The 22,877-nt window shown below is 41.4% G+C and overlaps 1 protein-coding gene across 1 annotated transcript; it reads left to right on the top strand.

Annotated features, from left to right (window-relative positions):
- Positions 1–11,887: 11,887 nt before the first annotated feature.
- Positions 11,888–12,922, top strand: LOC145791236 (uncharacterized). The gene is made up of 3 exons (XM_082871562.1): positions 11,888–12,148; positions 12,305–12,683; positions 12,768–12,922. Exons 1-3 carry the CDS (start codon positions 11,888–11,890, stop codon positions 12,920–12,922), a joined length of 795 nt encoding a protein of 264 aa, XP_082727688.1.
- Positions 12,923–22,877: the final 9,955 nt, after the last annotated feature.

Raw genomic sequence — 22,877 nt, 5'->3', positions numbered from 1 at the left:
TTGCTAGAGCTTACAATAAGAAGGTCAATCCTAGGGATTTTCAAGTCGGCGATCTAGTCCTAAGAAAAGTTATTGGCAACAAGAAGGATCCTAGAGAGGGAAAGCTTGGCCCAAACTGGGAAGGACCCTACAGAATTACTTCGGTATTGGGCAATTGAGCATCCCAGCTTGAAGATTATGAGGGCAAAGCATTGCCAAGACCCTGGAACACTTGTAATTTGAAATTTTTTTATCATTAGATGTTCCTTGTTATTTTTTGAGGACGTCATCAATAAAATCTTAGCAGAATTCTCCAAGACTTGTGAATTGATAAAAGATGCATAATGTTGTTTCTGAATAATGAGAACCCAAGTGGAACTCAGATTCACATTAGGGGCAGAAAGAAGACAAAATTGTTTATCTTCACTTGTTGAAATTTGTAACAATTTACAAGTTGAAGTTAAGCCGAGATTATTGTTTATCTTCACTTGTTGAAATTTGTACCAATTTACAAGTTGAAGTTAAACCGAAGTAATGCTTAACGCTTGTTGAAATTTGTAGCGATTTACAAGTTGAAGTTGAGCCGAGATTATTGTTTATCTTCACTTGTTGAAATTTGTAGCAATTTACAAGTTGAAGTTAAACCAAAGTAAGGCTTAACGCTTGTTGAAATTTGTAGCAATTTACAAGTTGATGTTAAGCCGAGATTATTGTTTATCTTCACTTGTTGAAATTTGTAGCAATTTACAAGTTGAAGTTAAACCGAAGTAATACTTAACGCTTGTTGAAATTTGTAGCAATTTACAAGTTGAAGTTAAGCCGAGATTATTGTTTATCTTTACTTGTTGAAATTTGTAACAATTTACAAGTTGAAGTTAAACCGAAGTAATGCTTAACGCTTGTTAAAATTTGTGGCAATTTACAAGTTGAAGTTAAGCCGAGATTATTGTTTATCTTCACTTGTTGAAATTTGTAGCAATTTACAAGTTGAAGTTAAACCGAAGTAATGCTTAACGCTTGTTGAAATTTGTAGCAATTTATAAGTTGAAGTTAAGCCAAGATTATTGTTTATCTTTACTTGCTGAAATTTATAGCAATTTACAAGTTGAAGATAAACCGAAGTAATGCTTAACGCTTGTTGAAATTTGTAACAATTTACAAATTGAAGCTAAACCAAAATCATTGTTTGGCACTTGTTATAACTTAAGAAAAGTTTACAAAATAGAAATTAAAACAGTATATGTTAATCCTTATTGAAATTTGTAAGCAATTTACAGGACAAGTACTTGTCGAGGTAAATCGTCAGGTGGCATAACCGAAGTGTGTCACCCCGAGAAGATTGCACAAAGAAGGAAGAGTACATAAGACATACAAAATATTCTAAGTATATACTCATGCAAGAGCAGTTAGAAGAAGACAAAGATGCAAGCATTCAGAAAAAGAAAGTTGAGTTAGCATTCACAAAAAGGCACATCGGCCATATGCAAAACTTACATCGTCTAAAGAAACAAAGAAGTACAAGAGAACAAAAGACAAGAAAAGAAAAGACATGACATCAAAACTAAGATTCCCCAACATCGGCAGCAGGCTGGGATTGGACGTCAGAGGACTGCTGAGAAGATACCTCGGCCGCCTTCTCCACCGCGATCTCAGCATCAATTTGGGCAAGGGTCTCATCAATACTCTTATCAGCAAGAAGTGAATCCGATGATACCTTTGGAGGAATCACATCCTTGGGAACCTCCTCAACCTCCTCGTCATGAGTTAAGTCTAGGACTTGCTCATTTTGGGGAGGGGACTTGGACACAGTAGCCTCCTTTACTTTTCTCACCAAGGCATCATCCTCTTCCTCATCTTCAGATTCTGAATCTTTATCGGACTGAGCTGGTGGATGAGGTGGAGGGAATGGAAGAGGAATATCATCGGCATTCCTCAGAGGCGAATCATCAGGGACATTGAGTTTTTTCAGAAGAGACATCCAACCAAGGGTGAAACCCTTGTTGCATGCCTGCTTCACTTGAAGTTCATAAGCCTCAGTAACGTCGGCCATGCCTTGAGTGTACGCCTTTTCATCAGCTTCTTTGATTTCGGCGTCTTTAGTAGCCAGGGCCTCTTGAAGCTCCTTTTCGGCCTGGGCCATTTTCTCTTTGGCCTCTTTTCTCTGGGACTCAGCAACCTTCTTTATGGCCTCGGCAGAATCGGCCTTCTCTTTGGCCTCAGTCTGGGCTTTGATAGCAGCCTCAGCCTGATCCTCCAACTTCTTCATTTTTGATTGAAGGATTTTATTGGCCTTTTGAAGGGCAGAAAACTCCCTCTTCATGTTGACCAATTTCTCCTGATTTTCAAAGGCTTGCATGGAGAGAGAATGGGCATTCTAAATGGCCTGAAAAAGCACAAGGCAAAATTTATTTGAAAAATTTTACAAGTATGAAAAGGAGAAAGAAAGACAAGTTACCAAGTGAAGACACTTACTTGAACAGAACGTTGAAGCATGAAAGCGTAGTTCTCATACTCGCTCATCTTGGCGTTCTTGTCAAGATCGCCTGGAAGAAGTAGAGCAGCACTGAGGGCGACACCGACATTGATGTCATCGGCGCTATCACTAGCCATAACAGGCTTATCTTCTAGAGTAATTTCAGGTGCCCAGGGGACGTCTAGTATTTTGGACCCCGAGGTCGTTGCAGAGATTGACCTCGGCTTCTTTGATTTTTGAGATTTTGATGGCTGGGTTTCAGAGGGCCTCTTCTCAGTAGAGGGTTGAGATTTGTCACTCTCAGCCAGCTTGGAAATAGGTAAAGTATCCTCAGATTCAACTTGAGTTACTTTAGCCTTTGGCTGAGCCTTTTTAACTCTTTTCGGCTTCGGTGGGGGCATGGTTTGTGTTGGTTGAGTTTCAACATCAGAAGGGAGGCTGTCTAAGAGGTCTTTTGCAACTGGTTTTGGGCGGCCCATCTCGGCAGTAAGGACAAATCGTTACCGACGTTTTCGTTCTGATATTGGGACAAGGTATGGAGCCGAAGTTGATGGCTGATCAGTTGGATCGGATGTCGATCCTTGATCTGTTTGTGATGTGGATGCAGTCAATGGAGTTGTAGCAGAGGGTGGAGAAAGGCTTTTCTTCTTCCTTTGGGAATGTCGGGCAAAGTTGACTTATATGTTGGAATAAAATTAAGAGGCACAGGCGCTTTCCTTTTATGGACTAGCAAGTACAGAAGTTTCTTCAAATCTTTGCTGGGAACAAAGGATTGGCGAAAATTTTTTGGTGGCTTATGAACAGCTGCAAAAAAGAACAGACGTCAGAAACAGACAAAATATGTAAGACTTTGAAAGAAAATAGGCAAAGCTGAATACGGGGCTCTTACCCTTGCCCTCTAAAACTGATCAAGGAAGAGGGTAGAGATGGATGTCCTCGTTTGGAGCAAACTCCCAATTTTCCGAGGTAATGAAATAGTCATCTCCAGCCCCCTTGTTTGAGTCTGGGAGGTCGGCTACGATTTTGAATTCTGTAGACCTCGGCTTAAGGTAATAAATGTAGCCTTTTTCTTTCAAATTAAGAGCACATATGGTATAGCAATACTAGATATCGGCTAGGGTGATCCTAGCATTTTCCTGTTTAGCTAAGGCTATGATGCCATTGATCACTCGGTAGGAATTAATTGCCAGTTGCATGGAGTTCAACTTATAATAGTGAAGAATCTCACGAAAAAGGATGTTGAGTGGGAGCCGGAGTCCGCACTCTGTGAAAGCTACAATGGGAAAGGGCATCGAATCATCTGTGGGTATGATGGAGTCGTTATCTCCAGCCAGCCTCAGATGGACATCGGTAGGGATAGAGAACTCTTGCCTAAAGTACTCAAGTTTGGTCGGGGTATCTACCCTATGTCTCCACATACCCATGATATCGGCCTGAATTAGAGGGGTTGGATTTCAAAGAAAAAATGTTTTGAGAGGGTTAATAAGACCTTGACAAAAATCTAGGTAAAGTACTAGTTTCAGTTTTTTCCTAAATTATGGGTTCTGCACAACAAATCCCAAACCTAGATCTATGAAAGCAAGGGTTGAAGGCACGAATTTGGAAGACAGAAAGGCAAAGACGTGCTTTAGAATCAAGAACAGGGATGGGCTATCAAGAGCATAAAGAATACGAGAAATAAAGGGTCAAGAACAGTAACAAGAGTGCAAGAAAGTGGTGAACATTATGTATTCAAGATATGGGCAAGATCAAAACCATTTGAATAAATATGTTCAGATATGTGATTCGCAAGATTTGAAACAATAATGGCAACAAGTAATGAAGAATATCAACAAAATTAAAAACGAAAGGAACAGTGGCTTACCAGAAAAAAGTGAAGCCGGTATGAAGATTGCCGAAGTAAGACAACAGTTACAAATGTAACAAAAACGACGAAAGCTTCACAGGAAGGGAGAAAGGAAGGCAGTTGCAGAGCTTGAGGACTAGAACAATGGCGTATTCAGGAACTAGAGAGAGGAAAAGCGAAGAGAAATCGAATGCAAAAGTGAAAAATGAAGAAAGGGGAAAAGGTTTTGTCAAAAATTTGAAATGGCGGCAAAACGGAGCATTGAATGCGCCTGAAACAACGCATACGTCAGACGGTGCACACAGACGCAAGACGGCTTACAAGCGCGTCATAGGTACGGTCCAATGAGGTGAAGACGTGTGAATGAAACGGTTGAGTAAATGATGCATGACAGTTCACACACGTGAAAGAGTTCACTGGAATTCTTGTTCTCTGAAGAGAACATGTCGGCTTGAAATAAATGATCTCGGCTGAGGAGTTCTTGAGCCGATGTATAGGAAGAAATATCGATATAGGTTCCATCACCTCAGGATACCGAGGTAATAGAACCTAGGGGGTAGTTGTGGGGATATATTTTCTGAGTACCAACACGTGGCAAGGTGATGCCGACGTGTCAGCCGAGGAACCACGTGTCCTGGTCGTTGTGCCGAGGTAATCTCGGTTAGGCCGAGGTTTCCTCCGAAGATATCGGAATCCAATATAAGTGGATAGGGGACAAGAGTCCAAGAATGAAGAGGAGACTTAGTCAAGATGAGGATAAAACTCTTAGGGAGTTTATCTTTATCTCTTGAAGAGTCCAAGGTAAGTCCAGAATTGGAGTCCTTAGAAGTCAGGCTTCTAGTGGGACTAGGATTGAGTTAACTATAAAAAGAGAGGCACCACCGTAGGTTTAAGGTACGCAATTTATGCTTTGAGCAGTGAGTTTAGCACTTGATTATCTTTGAGAGATATACTGACTTGATCGTCGGAGTGCCCCCGGGTAGAAGAACCACCGTCGGAGACTTCTCTTTCTGTTACAGGTTAGCTGATGCCATCTATTCTGCCGGTGCTCTCTAGCTGATTACTAAACGGGCAGTGTGATCAGAAAATCACTCACACAATATCAATATCAATACTCATACCCATACTTGTGCTTCATAAGTCTCAAATTATCTCGAGTTGATCCTACAGAAACTTATTGAGCCGAAAATTTCTTGACTACTCTATGTGTGTGTGCGCGCTCAATTATAACTAGTTTATTACCCAAATTAATTTCAATAGAATTGATCGACTAATGGTAATTTCAAAATTGAGTGCGAAATTTTTTTCAAAATTAAGTAACCGGTACGGGTACGACATGTTTGTCGAAAAATCCATATTTCATAGTTTCAGATAATTCTAAATGAGGACTTTTATATATTTTTTTTTTTTTTGCAAAGTATATATTATTTAAAATTTAATTTTTTTTATTATTGAGATAAAAAAATATTTATTAAATATTTAAATTTAATTTTTTAATATTTATTAAAAATTTTATAGTTTGCAAAGTAAAATGACTCTAAATGAATTTCGGTGCCATGTCAGCACATTCTGTCCAATTGTAGACGGAATGAGGCGGTAGTGGTTAAATTGATCAATTTGTTGAAAATTCAGGTACTAAATTAAAATAAATCAAAATATGAGAGTTAAATTGAAAAGCACGTGATAATTTGAAAGGCAAAATGATATTTCCTCTTTTCTTTTTCTCTTTCTTTTTCTTTTTCCTGTACACCAAAGTCACTTTTTAGTAAGACCCCATAAATAAATTATGTAGGAAAATGTATAATTTCTTATCGTTTCTTTAATTTCAATTAAAACACCTACCACTATCCTATGTTTTTCAAAAATACCAATGACCCGTCATTTTGAATATACCTTTTATATAAATTTTATATTTGTAAATTATTTTCCATTTACATGTCATATGTGCACTCAAACCTTATAATTTATAGTGCCATTGGGATATTACTGTCTTGATAATATTTAGATTACACATTTTTATGAGTTTTATACAAATATGTGATCTTAAATGTTATTACAACAATACCTAATTTCCCGGAGTTTAAAAAAAAACAATACCTAATTTCACTAAATAATTTTTAGTTCCTATAAGAGCATGTAGTGAAGCTTAGCTCCAATCAATGTCAATGTCCAAGTTTTGGTCACGTCAAGAAGAACAAGAACCAATTACAAATTATCACTAGTACTCAATTGCTATCATAGCGTTCAATTATGCCACAAATATAAAAAAATTATCTACAGGGAAGTGCACAAAATTGCTACATTCGTCTTGAAGTGTGTAGAGCTCCATCAAGTATGAATGGATCATTCTGCGTAATTTTATGAAGAAAAAAATATAAGAAAGTGTCCTGACATTTACCCTTGGTCATTGGTAATAATAAAATGTCGTTGTTTATATCTTTAACTAGAATTTTCATACGGAAATATCATTTTACTATCCAAACTTTTATGTGCTTTTTACAATTTGACCGGCAGATTTCAATTAATATTAATTTTACACTCAAATTTTTGAAATTTTAATTAATTTGGCCCATTTCGTCTACAATTGGATGGAATGTGCTGAAATAACACCAAAATTCATTTGAAATTTCATTTTACCCCTCAAACTATGCATCTTAAAAATCAATTTCCCCCCCTCCCCTCAAAAAAATAAAATCAATTTGCCCCCCAAACTGTACCTTAAAAATCAATTTGCCCCCCACGTCAACACATTTTGTTCAATTGTTGACAGAATATGATGGCAGAAGACAAATTGATCAAAATTTTAAAAATTTAGATGTAAAATTGATATTAATTGAAATTTCATGATCAAATTAAAAAATACGTAAAAATTTAAAAGGCGAAATGATATTTTCTCATTTTCAAATGTATACAACAAAACGGTCATTGTTCAAGGCTTCCTCGAATGTCCCTAGAGTAACTCTTGATCATCGGTTATAATAAAATGTCATTGTTCATATTCTCGCCTAAAATTCCTATATTTATACAGTGAAATAATTGTTTGAGACTTCCTTTAATATGAATGCAACACTGCATTTTGTGCGCTCATAAAATGACTAATGTGTCCCTCCATACTTACTCTTAATTGTCAACTATACTCACCTAAAATTTCCATGTGTTTACAACGAAATGTCATTGTCCATACTGCATATCCTTACCTAGAATCCCCATGCACACAGCTAGCTTCCTACATTTCCAAGATCAAGATTAAAATAATAATAATAAAAATAAAAAATAAAATTGTATTTGAATTATAAATTTGAGTAAAAATTTGAGAGAGGGAAAAAAAATATATGAGAAAATATAAATAAAATATAAGCTGAGAGAGAGATTTATAATCTGGCTTTGGGCCGTGGAGGAAGTTGGACTGGATAGGGCCGAGCACGTTTGGGTCGAGCTAATTTGGGCCTGTTCCGAGTGGGTTTCACTCGGTCGTGGCTCGGGCCCCCTGTTTAGGCCGAGCTAACTGGGGCTTCCTTGGAGTTGATCTTGCTCAGTCGAGGCCCAGGCCCAAGGTCCAGGTCCCATGTTTGGACTAAGCTTACTTGGCCGAGATGACCGTCTGCCAACTCAGGTTCCATGGGTTGCACACGTAGCTCGGCAGGAAATGTCTTCTGTTCACCGGCCGACCTGTCTTGAGCTCGGCTCTGCCGGAATGCTACCGAGCTCGGCCGTTATGGGGCTCGGCGAGTGGAGCACTCAGGCACGTTACGCAGCACGGTCGTGGAAGGCTGAGGTAATGCCGCCGGCTGCCAAGTTCCCGCTAATGTTGTCTGACAGTTCGGTTAGGTGGTGTTCGCTGGATTTATGCTGACAGATGGGAGAGCAGCTCCACGTGTCGAGAGACTAATGGGTGCAAAGTTGAGCGCAGAAAGTATATAAGCATGACTGCGCCCCCCATGCTAGGGATGGAACATCATTTGGTGAGAAACACTCATTGTGATATATCTCTCTCTTCCTCTCTCTCTCCCTGAGTGTGTGTGCTAACTTGACCGTCAGAGGGGTTTTCCGGCCACACGCTGCCGGGTAGCTCACCGCCGTTGTGCTCGCAGGTTGATCGAATAGACAAGGAGCTTAGACGAAAGGAGTACGGGCGCCGCGGAATATTTGCTCCCCGTACAATTGGCGCCGTCTATAGGAAGTTTGATAGACAAAACCTTGTCTTCCAAGCAATCTCTGATCGCCTTCCATGGCGAACAACGACGAAATACCGTTGTCCGCCATCGACGGTGTTACCCCGGAGTCAGCCAGACGGAGAGACGGAGTCCCCGCCGTTCCAAACATGGCAGACCTGGAGACTTTCCCAGGAGGACATTCAAGAGACGTACGTGATAAGCGCGCTAGAAGTTTTGGTCACTCGCGGAGCCTAGACGAACACCGGCGGCGAAGAGAATCTCACGCTAGACGTCTGGAGCACAAGTTAAGGGACCAAGACGCCGTCATCCGGAGAATGGCGGCGGAGATGGAAGCACTCAAATGGCATGTCAAAGGGAAAGGTGTTGCTGGAGTGGGAGACCACAGTGAGTGCACCCAACCACGTCGTTCAGGCAGTCAGAGCCAACGGCACACTCCCTCTCTTTCTGTCACCAGAAGTTACAGGGTTGGAGATTCCAACGCGCCTGTAGAGAATTCTAGCGCGCAAGATAGTACCTATCAACCCTCCCGTCCGGCAACGACGTCGAGATATTCCTACTCCGCTCGCTCAGAGGACTTACAGGTAGTCTTGAAGGAGCGGGCTCGCCGGCGAGAGACTCAAAGGGTGCCGGCGTTCCAGCGGCTATCTTACGGGGGTCACGCCAGTGAAGAGGTCATAATGCCACCACCCCGCCCAGCCATGCCTCTCCTTCTAGACACAGATTTGGCGAGGCTGAACGCCACCCCCTTCTCCTTTGAGATAGAAACCACACCGCTCCCCGCGGGCTTTCACCAGCCCAAGTTTACACTCTACGACGGAAAGACCTATCCATACATGCATGTAAGCCACTTCTGGCAGGTCATGGCCGGACATAGGCACAATGACGCTCTTATGTACCTTATCTTCCTGTCGAGTTTGGGTGAGCTGGGCTTGAAATGGTTTGAGAGGCTGCCGAAGGGAAGCATCGAATGGTGGCAGCTGTTGGCGGAAGCCTTTGTGACTCGTTTCAAGACCAACACTAAAATGCCAAAGGAGGTGGACCACCTTCTCAGTGTCAAAATAGAGCCGAGCGACACACTTAAGGCATACAACTCCAGATACTGGGAAACCTTCAATGAGATTTTAGATTTCCCGATCAACCTGGCAATCACCCAATATAAGTGCGGTCTCCCGGTCGGACATAGGCTGCGGGACTTGCTTACTATGAACCAGCCGACATCCATGGGCCAACTAATGCAGCGCATCAATGAGCACATCCGAGTAAAGGATGATACGGCGACGTCCACCGCGAAGACAACTCCGGTGGTAACAGACAAGAGGTCGGCTAGCAAGGTACACACGGTCGGACAAGAGACTAACTGTCCAAATGATCGCACCGAGAAATTTGACCGTGGGTCAAATCATCGAAATCGGGGAAGGGGTCGTCGGAATGGCCAAGCTGAATACCCCCGCGATGACGTAGCTGATGCTAACCGAAGGTTGAAAGCTCGGATGGGAATTACCATGGTCTTTAAGATTCCAATCTATCGCATACTTAGTGAAATCCGTGACGAGGATTACGTCCGGTTTCCTGCTAAGTTAGGCGACGCGCAAAAGGGCTTCAATCAGCGGTACTGCTGCACATATCACCGAGAGCGAGGACACCGGACAGAGGACTGTTTTCCTCTGAAGCAACACTTGGAGGAGTTAGTCGCAGCCGGACACTTAGATCTTTACATTGATGGGGGTGTTAAGGCCACACATCCCGCCCCGGCTGATCCGCCTGGAGCGGATGACTTGGAGGTGCCCCCTCAAGGAGTGGTTAATGTGATCCACAGTATAGTGGAGCCGGCGCGTGTATGCGAGCTCCTAGGAATGATAAAAAAGGCGGAACACTAGAGGGAAGTTTTGTCAATCCAGACCGCGATCAAAAGGGGGAAGACCGAGGGAAAAGACGTGATTAGTTTCTCCACAAGGGACCTAGAGCGCATTCAAACGCCACACAACGACGCTCTAGTGGTTACCTTCCGCGTCAAAAAGTTCGATGTCAAGCGCATCTTGATTGACCAAGGAAGCTCGGTTGAAATTATGTACTATGACACGTTCAAACAACTCAAACTCCGAGATACAGACTTGGCTCTGGCAACTTCGCCACTGGTAGGTTTTAACTCACAACTGGAGTGGTCTTTGGGAAAAATAATTTTACCGCTCAAAGTCGGATCCGTGGTCAAGCAGGTGGAGTTCTGGGTATGGCAGGTGCCGTCTACATACAATCTGATCCTCGGTAGGGGCTGGCTTCACGCTATGCAGGTTGTAGCATGGACCTACCACCAGGTTATAAGATTCCCTTCAGCTATGGGGGAAATTGAGGAAATTTTGGGCAATCAAGTCATGTCGAAGCAATGCTTCGTGGCAGTGAACGGGAGCCGAGCTGCCAAAGGCTTCGTGCAAATGATTGAAGGCCCAGAAGACCAGAGTGTCCTTGATGACATGGGCACCAGGGCCGAGGACAAAGCTGTTGAAGAATTGGTAGAAGTACGGATCGACACGGAAAGTCCAAACAAGTTCTTTTTGCTCGGATCAAGCCTAACCGCTCAAGAAAGGACCGAGATGGTAGAGTTCTTGATGGCAAACGTCGAAGTCTTCGCATGGTCGCCCTACGACATGCCTGGCATCAATCCAAGTTTTATTTGCCACCAACTCAATGTTTTCCCTGATGCACGGCTAGTCATTCAGAGAACAAGGAGATCGGCTCTTCATCACGCCGAGGTAGTCGCGAAGGAGGTAAGGAACTTGCTTGAAGCACGGGCTATTTAGGAAGTGCCATACCCTCGGTGGATTTCAAACACAATCGTAGTACCCAAGAAGAATAGGAAGTGGCGAGTTTGCGTCGACTACAAGACCATCAACCGAGCTTGCCCTAAAGACAACTTTCCTTTGCCCAGAATAGACCAGCTGGTGGATTTAACGGCCGGGCATAAAAGGCTCAGTTTCTTGGATGCCTACCATGGTTATCATCAGATTGCCATGCATGGCCCCGACCGGTGAGATAACCTCTTTCACCACTCCAAGGGGACTCTTCTGCTATCGAGTCATGCCTTTTGGTTTGATGAACGCCGGGACAACTTTTTAAAGGATGGTGACCAAAATGTTTGCCCCTCTGCTAGGCCGGATGATGGAGGCTTACATCGATGATATGGTGGTCAAAAGCAGGCATCAGGCAGACCACTTGTCTGACCTAGCCGAGATATTCGCCATTCTCAAACAGCACAAGCTACGCCTGAATGTGTCCAAGTGTGCCTTCGGCGTGGGATCCGGGAAATTCCTAGGTTTTCTAGTCACAAGCCGAGGCATCGATGCAGACCTCACACAAATCAAAGCCATACAAGAATTAAAGCAGCCCAACTCGGCGAAGGACGTGCAGTATCTAGCCGGAATGGCCGCCACGCTTAATCGATTTATAAACCAGTCATCAAATCACTGCCGCCCTTTCTTTCGAGCCCTGAAATCCAAGTTTTCGTGGGATGAGGAATGTGACAGGACTTTGGCCGAGCTAAAGGCGTATCTGTCTTCTGCTCCATTATTGGTGATACCAAAGCCCGGCAAAGAACTCTACCTTTATTTGGCCATTTCTCAGCATGCAGTTAACGCAGTGCTTGTCTGGTCAGAAGGAATCCAGCATTTCCCCATCTTCTACGTAAGCAAAACCTTGCTACCGGCAGAGTCGAGATACTTGCCGCTGGAAAAACTTGCATTGGCGTTGATGATGACCTCCAGGAAATTGGCACATTATTTTCATGCTCACACAATCATCGTTTTGACCGAGTTCCCACTCAAAGCTTTGTTCAAGTAGGCGGATTTCTCCGGTCGAATCCTCAAGTGGGCGGTCGAATTGGGACAATTCGACGTCAAGTTCCAATCTCGAACTTCTATAAAAGCACAGACATTGGTCAATTTCGTTGCTGAATTCTCACCTGGAGTTCATCTAGTATGCCCGGTAGATCTTGCCACGGCAGCCGAGGAGGTGAATGCAGGCTCGCCAGAAATTGCACAGCAGGGCAATATTGGCGACGCGGAACTTGCCTGCCTTGCCATAGAACCTCCAGCCGGCATAGTACTGCAGCCCGGCGATGCGACGCCGAACTTGGGCATAGCAGTTCAACTTGTTGGGTCCAGTGCTGCGTCGCCAGCATCGCAGCACTATGCCGGCTGCAGTGCTATGCCGAGTGACCGTGATCTAATTGACCTTCAAGCCTCCCAGGACCCCTCAGAGTGTTGGAAGCTCTTTGTCGGTGAAATGTGGAAACTTTTTGTAGATGGAGCCTCAAATCGTCACGGTGCCGGGCTGGGCACAGTTTTGATCTCCCCAAATGGTCTGACCATCAAACACTCTATCACACTTGGATTCCCTACGTCAAACAATGAGGTTGAGTACGAGGCACTGCTGGCCGGACTTAAGAGCGCGCTTTAGTTGCGCGCATCCGAGCTGATGGTTTACAACGATTCCCAACTTGCTGTCAACCAAGTGTCTAGGGTCAACGAAGCTAAAGATGACAGAATGGAAAAGTACCAAGCTCTGGTAAGAGACCACATCAAGCGATTCCAGGCGATAAGGGTCCGACAAATTGGACGGGAAGAAAACGGTCGTGCGGATGAGTTAACCGGTCTGGCTTCCATGGTCGACAGAACATCTCCCAGTCCTCTCCTGATTGAGTTTCTTCCAAGGCCTAGTATTGAGGAACCCGAGCAGACAGAAGTACTCTGCACCGAGCTTGGCCCTTCTTGGATGGACCCTATTATCCTCTTCTTAAAAGAGCGGACCCTTCTGGCCGATAAAAAGGAAAGACATAAAGTACGGGTGAAGTCAGAACGGTTTTGACTCTCTCCATCTGGCGCTTTATACAAGAAGTCTTTCACCGGTCCTTACCTCAAGTGTGTATACCCAAACAGCGTGGAAACTTTCCTGTACGAGATTCATAAAGGCATATGCGACAGTCACATCGGGGAAAGATCTTTGGCCTACCGTGCTATCTCGCAAGGATATTGGTGGCCATGCATGTAAGCGGACGCTCAGAAATATGTTCGCAAATATGAGAAGTGCCAGAAGTTCGCCCATCAAATTCACCAGCCGGCCAGAGAACTTTTTCCCCTTACAAGCCCTTGGCCTTTTGCGATGTGTGGGCTGGACATAGTGGGACCACTCCCAACGGCACCAGGCAACCGAAAGTTCTTCATCACGGCTACGGACTACTTTACCAAATGGGTTGAAACTGAGCCCTTAGCAACTATCAAGGAGAAAGACGTCAAACGGTTTGTCTGGCAGAATATGGTAACGCGGTTTGGCGTCCCCAAGATTTTGATTTCTGATAATGGCACCCAATTTGACCGGCGCTTATTCAGAGGATTTTGTGAGGAATTGAAAATTGAATTCTACAACTCCACCTCGGCTTACCCGCAGTCTAACAGCCAAGCCGAAGCATCAAACAAGACCATTCTTGATTGGTTGAAGAAAAGACTTGAGAAAGTCAAAGCAAAATGGGCCAAGGAACTCCTAAGTGTCCTTTGGGCATATCGAATGACCCCGAGGCGATCTACCGGGGAAACTCCTTTTGCCCTGGCGTACGGCATGGAGGCAGTTATCCCATTGGAAATCAGCATGCCCACCATCCGTAGTAAAAATTTTGTGCCCGAGTTGAATTTTGAAACAGTCGCCCTGGAATTGGACCTAGCTGAAGAGCGCCGAGAAAAAGTTTTGATCCATGTGGCCACATACCAACAAGAATTGTCCAGGAAATACAACAAAATCGTGCACCCCAGACCGTTCAAAGTGGGCGACTGGGTTCTAAGGAAGCTTATGGGCAACACACTGGTGCCGGGCGAAGGCAAGCTAGGGGCAAATTGGGAAGGGCCTTACAAGATAACCGGTCTGGCAGGCAAGGGGGCATACCACTTGGAAGATTTGGAAGGAAAGGGCATACCCCGGCCATGGAATGCGGCTAACCTCAAACTGTACTATTTTTAGTTTTAATAGTTTTTATGTGATTCTTTTGAGGAATGACTTATTTGCCTTACACTTCTGAATGTAATACTCTTTTTGTCAATATAATAGAAGTGACTTATCTTCGCTGAAGCATTCTGTTGTTTTCAATGCTTACTTTGAGGTGTTAACTGAGATGTTTTATTCCGGTTGAAGGAGTTGATGATTTACTCAACTTTGAGATTCCAACCGAGATGTTTTACTCCGATTAAATGAGTTGATGATTTGCTCAACTCTGTGATTTCAACCGAGATGTTTTACTCCGGTTTAATGAGTTGATGATTTGTTTAACTCTGTGATTTCAACCGAGATGTTTTACTCCAGTTAAATGAGTTGATGGTTTACTTAACTATGGTTTCAACCGAGATGGTTTACCTCGGCTAGATGAGTTGATGATTTCCTTAGGGCTTTTGCCGAGATGTTGTGTCCCGGCTAATGGTGTTGATGATTTGCACAACTCAAAAGGTTTAGCCGAAGTGCTTTACCCCGGCTAAAATAGTTGACGTTTTGTTAAAGGTTTTTGCCGAGATGATGAAACACAGTGCAACATGAAGTACAACAGTTAATGAAATCAGAACTTTTCATTGATGTGAAACAGAATTACATACGGTGGGACTGGTAGCCCGGTAACATTCTTAAAAGCAAAAAAGAAAAAGAAAACTAAACTAAGGGAGATAGGTCGACGAAGTCATCCTCGGTTACAGTTGCCTCTAGGTCGACCGTGGTTGTGGTTTCTTGGATGTCGGTCTCAACTTGGTCGGCCTGCTTTGGGCGGTTATCTTCCTCAACATTTTTCTCGGCTTCCTCCGCTCCTTCTTCCTTGGTCTCAGCCTACAATGCGCTGAAGACATCATTGGCGTATGGCACCATGTACGTCTGCAGGAAGGCAGCTGGGGGAGAGGCAAACACATCGGTTCCAGATCCTTGGCTGAGCTGTTCGTAAGCAGCCTTCCAGCCTGCCTTGAAGAAAATGTCCTGGGTAGCATGAACTTGCTTGGTGTAGTTTTCCTTGGCCTCCTTGAAACCTTCGTTGTTCGCCTTATCCAGCTCATCCTTCCTTGCTTGTTTTAACACTTCCAGCTTGGCCCGGAAAGCGTCTCTTTCTTGCTCGGCGGCTCCAAGTTGGCCGAGCAATTTGGAGTTGTCTGAGTTCGCAATCTCCAAAGAAGCTTTTGACCGCCCCAACTTGGTTTGAAGGTGCTCAACCTGGCGGGCGGCGTCCGTCGCCTTTTGCCGGAGTCTATGAATCCGCTCCATCACCAGATGTTGTTTCTGGATGGCCTGTAAGAAGAGAGTTTCATTAGAGACAGGAAACCGAGCAAACACTTGGAAAAATTTGAATAAAGCATGCAAAATTCTTACCCGAGTCATAGACTTGACCGAGGACTTCACGAGCCGGATGTCCGGCACGTGGTTGTTGCTGGTCACATCGCTCGGTAGAAACAGGCCTTTGGTTAGATCGAAGGCGATGATGTGCTCTTTGTCCCCTTTGACCGAAGCATTGGCTGGGATCTCTTTTCCCCGGTGCTTCAATTGGGGCTTCCATGGAGGTGTTGGGTCAGTTTGTGACCGCTGGTTGCTCGATGTTCAGCTCTACTACGAGCTCGGCTGTGGGATCGGCAGTGCGAGGCCTTTTACCAGCGCGGCGGCTTTCCTTGCTTGTCTGCACCGCGGCAGTTGACGCCAACGTGACCATGGCCCCACTTGATTGACCAGTAATGGCTGTGGGGGGGAGATGCTCGGTAGCTCGGTGGATATGGCGGTGATTAGATTTTTGATGCGGCTTTGTTTCGCCATCTTCTCTGCTTCGGTTAACCAGATAAGGGGCACGTCCGGTAGTGTTGGGTCAGGAGGTGGAGACGACGCTCGAAGGAAGTCTGTCACTCTACTCCGGCGGGGAGCAGAGTATCTGTAGGTCGGTACGTAACCGAGAAGTTCGTGGCAATCCCGGTTACTGTACCGAAGCACGGTTCTGATGGCTGATTCGTTGGGGTTGTAGTAGTGGGCTTGCAAAGCTTCAATGGCTGCAAAGAGAAGAAGAAAAGATATTAAGTACAAAATAGTGAAGGAAAGTAATTTGACCGAGCAGTTAGCACGACTTACATGTTGAACCGAAGTTCTTGCTGATATACCAACCCGGCACGTCAGCTGTTTCATAATTACCAGACACCCAGAAAAAGTCATCATCGTGCATGTCTTTATCTGGGGTGCCGGTTACTATCTTCTCCTTGTCCGGTCTGATTTTTAAATAGTAGTTCAGACCATCGTCGGTATGCCCTAGGGTGTACTGGCGAAGTATCTCGGCTAGTCCTAGGCTCAGGCCTTGCCGGTTGTTCAGCTTGGCTATCCCGTTAATTATCCTATAAGTGTTGGTTGAAACTTGGGTTGGTGCTAGCCCGGTGCGCCTCAGGAACTCACATATTAAGGGTTAACCAAGAAGCGAAGGCCACCTTTGATAATGGAAAGCACGGTGAAAGGGCACTGGTCTAGTCTGCCCCAAGGGGTTGTGTCCTCGACACCGAGCTCTAGATGTACGTTGGCAGGGACACCGTATTCTTCCCGGAACGCGGCTAGTGCGACCGGCGTGTCAACCAGGAAGCGGTAGTGCCCCATGTGAAGCCGACTGGCTTTAGCACGATTGTGTTGGTTTGGCAAATTTCTCGGTTGATGACTGCTCGGCCTTAGAGAGCCTCAGTATTGGTGCATGGTCCCCTTGGACTTTATAGTAAAAGGAAGTTTAAGTGTAAGTGGGAGCGCGGTCGCGCAAAACGAGCTTGACTTTAGCTCGGTCAAATGGAGTGCCTAACCATCTCGGTCACAAGGGTAAACCCAGAAGCTCGGTCGCTCAAGCGGGCCAGATTTTAGCCCGGTCGAGCGGTCCAGCACTTTGTTACCTCGGTTCATACACGAGTTTTGCAAACCTACAACTTGTTCGGTGTTGGTGTTTTTTGGGATCAAACGAAGGCCTGGAGCTCGGTCCGCCCCAGATCCTCGTGTGTTCATCACTAAGGTTGAAGAACAGTAAAGAGAGCAGGGGTAAAGGAGGGTTTTAGGGGCTTATATCCTAAAACCAATGATTTTTCGTGCCCAAAAATGTGAAATCCCAAATGAAAAAGCAATAAAGGGGTTCGAAGAACTTACCCGAATGGGGCAGAAGTCGAGTTTTCAAGCACGAACGCGGTAGAAAGCAAGAATGGAGCTTGAAAAAATAATGGAAGGCACTGCAGGCCGTCAAGAATGAAAGAAAGACAGTAGGAAGAAAATGAAGAGGGATGTGGCGTGTTTATAGGAGAAAAGAACCACCTAAATTTGAATTTGAAGAGACGGCTGGGTTGGCTGCTCGAGGCCAATAAATGATCGATGCGTGTCCCCATTGACGGCGACGTCAGTATTGAAGAGACAGGAAGGCGAGTTGAGACGTCAACCGAGCAAATCAAGAAACCGAGCTTAGGGATTAGTGTGGTTAACGTTTGCGAACTAAGAACCGAGGGACAATCTACCCCGATCGAATCAGGTAATCCCAGTCATGCTTGCGTGGACGGAATTAATGGGCAATTGAGAGGGAGATTTATAATCTGGCTTTGGGCCATGGAGGAAGTCGGACTGAGTAGGGCCGAGCACGTTTGGGTTGAGCTAATTTGGGCCTGTTCCGAGTGGGTTTCACTCGGTCGTGGCTCGGGCCCCCTGTTTAGGCCGAGCTAACTGGGGCTTCCCTGGAGTTAATCTTGCTCGGTCGAGGCCCAGGCCCGAGGTCCAGGTCTCATGTTTGGACCGAGCTTACTTGGCCGAGATGATAGCCTGCCAACCCGGGTTCCATGAGTCGCACGCGTAGCTCGGCGGGAAATGTCTTCTATTAATCGGCCGACCTGTCTTGAGCTCGGCTCTGCTGGAATGCTACCGAGCTCGGCCGTTATGGGGCTCGGCGAGTGGAGCACTTAGGCACGTTACGCAGCACGGTCGTGGAAGGCCAAGGTAATGCCGCCGGGCTGCCGAGCTCCCGCTAATGTTGTCTGACGGTTCGGTTAGGTGGTGTTCGCTGGATTTGTGCTAACAGATGGGAGAGCAGCTCCACGTGTCGAGAGACTAATAGGTGCAAAGTTGAGCGCAGAAAGTATATAAGCATGACTGCGCCCCCCATGTTAGGGATGGAACATTATTTGGTGAGAAACACTCATTGTGATATATCTCTCTCTTCCTCTCTCTCTCCTTGAGTGTGTGTGTTAACTTGACCGTCGGAGGGGTTTTCCGGCCACACACCGTCGGGTAGCTCACCACCGTTGTGCTTGTAGGTCGATCGGATAGACAAGGAGCTTGGACGAAAGGAGTACGGGCTCCGTGGAATATTTGCTCCCCGTACATAAGCTAAATTTTTTCTATATATTTTTAAACTTCTATCAAAAATTCATGATCCACGCATCCTAAAATTGATTGTGGAGGCAATCTTTATCACTTGTTTTTGAAATGTAAGTCACATCTATACTATATATTAAGCAAAATGGGGTTTTTAACCTACAAATTTTGTGGGAGCTCCAATATCTCAATCATAATTTTCTAATTTTTTGATTTAAAAAAAAAAACTCAGCATTTATTAATTTCTCTCATTCCCCATGCCTTTTGGGAGATTTGGTTAAAACCCCCTCATAATTATTTAATCGCTTTATTTACTATTTTAATAGTTCTTCTTTACAATTATTTTTTTTATTATGAAAAAAATATGATTGTAATTAAATAGCATAAAAATATTTGTGATTTGTATGATTGAAGTTATCTTCTTTTTTGATGTATTTGGTCTAGCAAAAAAAAAAAATTATAATTTGTATTTGGTTTAGCAATTTCTTCTTTTGTGTACTATTTTAATAGTTCTTTTAATGGTTCTTTTGATTGAAGTTATCTCTTTTTGTGATTTGTAAAAAAAAAAATTTATAATTTGATTTTTTAATATGATTGAAGTTAGATAAATATAAATACTCACAAAGAGAAAAATGTGATTGTAATTAGTTCAACAATTTTTTTTTAATGTGATTGTAATTAGTACAATGATTCTTTTTTTTAATGAGATTGTATTGTAATTAGTTTAATGGTTCTTTTTTTTTCATTTTTTTTATCATGAGAAAAATGTGATGTGATTGTAGTTTGTTCAATGGTTCTATTTTTTAATGTGATTGTATTATAGTTAGTTCAATGATTCTTTTTTTTTTTTTTCATTTACTTTTTTTTATTATGAGAAGAATGTGATGTGATTGTAGTTTGTTCAATGGTTTTTTTTTAATGTGATTTAATTGTTTTATTTACTGTTTTAATGGTTCTTCTTTACAATTATTTTTTTTATTATGAAAAAAATATGATTGTAGTTAGATAGCATAAAAATATTTGTGATTTGTATGATTAAAGTTATCTCCTTTTTTTTATTTGTATTTGGTCTAGCTAAAAAAAAAATTATAATTTGATTTTTTAATATGATTGAAATTAGATAAATATAAACACTCACAAAGAGAAAAATGTGATTGTAGTTAGTTTAACGGTTTTTTTTTTAATGTGATTATAGTTAGTTCAATGATTCTTTTTTTTTAATGTGATTGTATTGTAATTAGTTTAACGGTTCTTTTTTTTCATTTATTTTTTTTATTATGGGAAAAATGTGATATGATTGTAGTTTGTTCAATGATTCTTTTTTTTAATGTGATTGTATTGTAGTTAGTTTAATGGTTTTTTTTTTCATTTATTTTTTTTATTATGAGAAAAATGTGATGTGATTGTAGTTTGTTCAATGATTTTTTTTAACGTGATTTAATCATTTTATTTATTGCTTTAATGGTTCTTCTTTATTATTATTTTTTTATTATGAAAAAAATATTATTGTAGTTAGATAGCATAAAAATATTTGTGATTTGTATGATTGAAGTTATCTTTTTTTTTTATTTATTTGTATTTGGTTTAGCCAAACAAAAATTATAATTTGATTTTTTAATATGACTGAAGTTAGATAAATATAAACACTTACAAAGAGAAAAATGTGATTGTAGTTAGTTCAACGGTTATTTTTTTAAAATGTAGATTGGTCAGAAGAATGTCTATACATTTCAAAAGGTTAAAAAAAAAATATGTAAGTATAACATTTTTACTTTATAACATTTTATAAATACATAATACATGTATTGTTCATGAATTATAATACGCCTTTGTTTGGCAATGACTTTTTTAGTTGACTTTTTGGCCTTTTTGACTTTTTTAGCCTGAGACTTTTTTGTTCGTTTGGTATTCTTGATTGGATTTTTGGCTTTTTAGCTTTGGAATAGTGGATTTTTTTTGTCTTTTACTGATTTTTGGCTTTCTGTGATTTTTTGAATTTTTTTTTTGTCTTTTTGTGATTATTTAGCCAAATATGATAACCAAACAAAACCTAACTATCATGTTGACAATGCAAGAATGCTGATGGAATGCTCACAACAATTTAGATTTTAGTTATTTTTTTGTTTTTACTTATTAAGTGAATTTCGAACAAATGTAATAAATTCTTATTTTTATTACTTTAATGATGCAATGTCAACATTTTCTTTTAAAATTACATATATTTTATGCTAACAATTTATAAACATGTTTGACATAATATAAATAATTTATTTTATTTTTTTTTAAATTTAATCCCGTGCATAGCACGGGTGATATGCTAGTCTTATAGAATGCAAAGTTCTCAATTAACTGGAAAGTAAGAATAGGTAACCGGTCGAGTTTAGAACGAATTTATAGTAAATTGTCAAATCAAAATTAAATACTATTTATTCCGGTGTTTTCTATAAAAATATTGATTACGACTTATGATCAAATGGTTCACACCTCTCTATTTTCAACAGTTGGATTTAAACTAATAATCTAAGTTATTGATTATAACCACTTTTAGGTATAATCAACCACTGCCCCCATCTCGTAGTAGGTATTAGGAAGTATATTGTAATGGAAAATTCCCACTAATAATTCGAGTTTGTTTGGCAGTGTTTTTGTTTTATTTGTTTTTATTTTTCATATTTTTGGAATAAAAAGTAATAGTAATTTCCAAAAAAACTCCAAATTTCCTTATCATTTTTATTTTTGTACAAAATTTGCTTTCCTAACTTTTTTGTGCTTCCTAAAAAATGAATATCATAGTTGTTTTTCAAACATAATTCGTCAAATAAATTCTTTATCTTTTCTAAAAAATTAAGGGTTAATTACACTATTCACCCTATAGTTTTATCCAAATTTTACTTTAGTCTCCTCTATAGTTTTAATTTGAATAATTTGGTCTCTATAATTTAAGTCTAGTTTGCTTCTCCTGTCTAAATTTTTGTTTATTTGTCTAAGCATACACCTTAGAAAATTAATAAGTGTCTCAAAATTATTAATTTTAACTTCCAATTTAGATGGAAAAATTAAATTGAAAAATTAGAAAATTGACAAGTGTCTCAAATTTATTAATTTTAACCTCTAATTTAGATGGAACAACCAAATTGAAACATTAAAAAATTGACAAGTATTCTAAAATTAATTTTAACCTCCAATTGAGACAAAAGGACAAAATTGTTCAAATTGAAATTATAAATTGTTAATTTTAATCTCCAATTGAGACAAAAAGACCAAATTGAAGCTAAACTTAAAATATAAAGACCAAATTGTTCAAATTGAAATTATAGGAACTAAAGTAAAATTTAGATCAAACTAGAGGGTGAAAAGTGTAATTAACACAACAATTAAAATTGTTTCAAAAAGAAAAAGGAAAAAGGAAAAAGGAAAAAGGAAAAAGGAAAAAGGAAAAAAAAAAAACAAATAAAATCTTTTTATTGGAAACATGCGTTTTTTTTCTTTGTTTTTATTTTTTTTATTTTTTTTCTTTTTGTGTTAAAAGGCATGCCATGTGATATATACTTTTCATGCTCCTTACTGCTTTGGGCCGAATATCAGTAGGTGGGCTCATATTTCAACATTCTAATGTATTGTGGCCCTGTGAGGGACATGTTTGGGCCCCCCAAATGTAATTTGCCCAATAAAATTTGCTGGAAAACTTGACCACTAGACCAATATAAGTGTCGTTATCCCAGCAAATTGATATTCACAATCTGGGTCTCACAATATTATTTACAGTGACATAGTAAGTTATGTGTTAATATTTGATTTATTACAAACTCAATTACATAAAACTCAATAATCTTGTCATGCCATTGTGAGTAAGTCATAAAACTTAAATTAGATGTTTCTAATATTACTCTATTCAGAAGCGACATATTTGATAAAGGGATAATCCAAAAGGGGATTATATTTACCAAAGCGATGTAATTAGTTACCATTGCATTTTCTAGGATAATTTGTCCACTGACACATAATCCTGCGAATTTGGCTAACCAAATGTGGGATTGTG

This window comes from Camellia sinensis, chromosome 5 (assembly GCF_055761805.1).
Source record: "Camellia sinensis isolate YWXY chromosome 5, ASM5576180v1, whole genome shotgun sequence".
NCBI classification, from domain to species: domain Eukaryota; kingdom Viridiplantae; phylum Streptophyta; class Magnoliopsida; order Ericales; family Theaceae; genus Camellia; species Camellia sinensis.
Note: the sequence above shows the minus strand (reverse complement) of the source record. Positions and strands in the feature narration are given on the sequence as shown.

Excerpts from the sequence above, each read along its gene's own strand:
- LOC145791236 (XM_082871562.1), top strand. The coding sequence starts at position 11,888 with ATGGCCGCCACGCTTAATCGATTTATAAACCAGTCATCAAATCACTGC. Across the intron at positions 12,149-12,304 it reads AGCATTTCCCCATCTTCTAC|GCGGATTTCTCCGGTCGAAT; the intron begins GTAAGCAAAACC and ends TTGTTCAAGTAG. Across the intron at positions 12,684-12,767 it reads CAGTGCTATGCCGAGTGACC|ATGGAGCCTCAAATCGTCAC; the intron begins GTGATCTAATTG and ends AACTTTTTGTAG.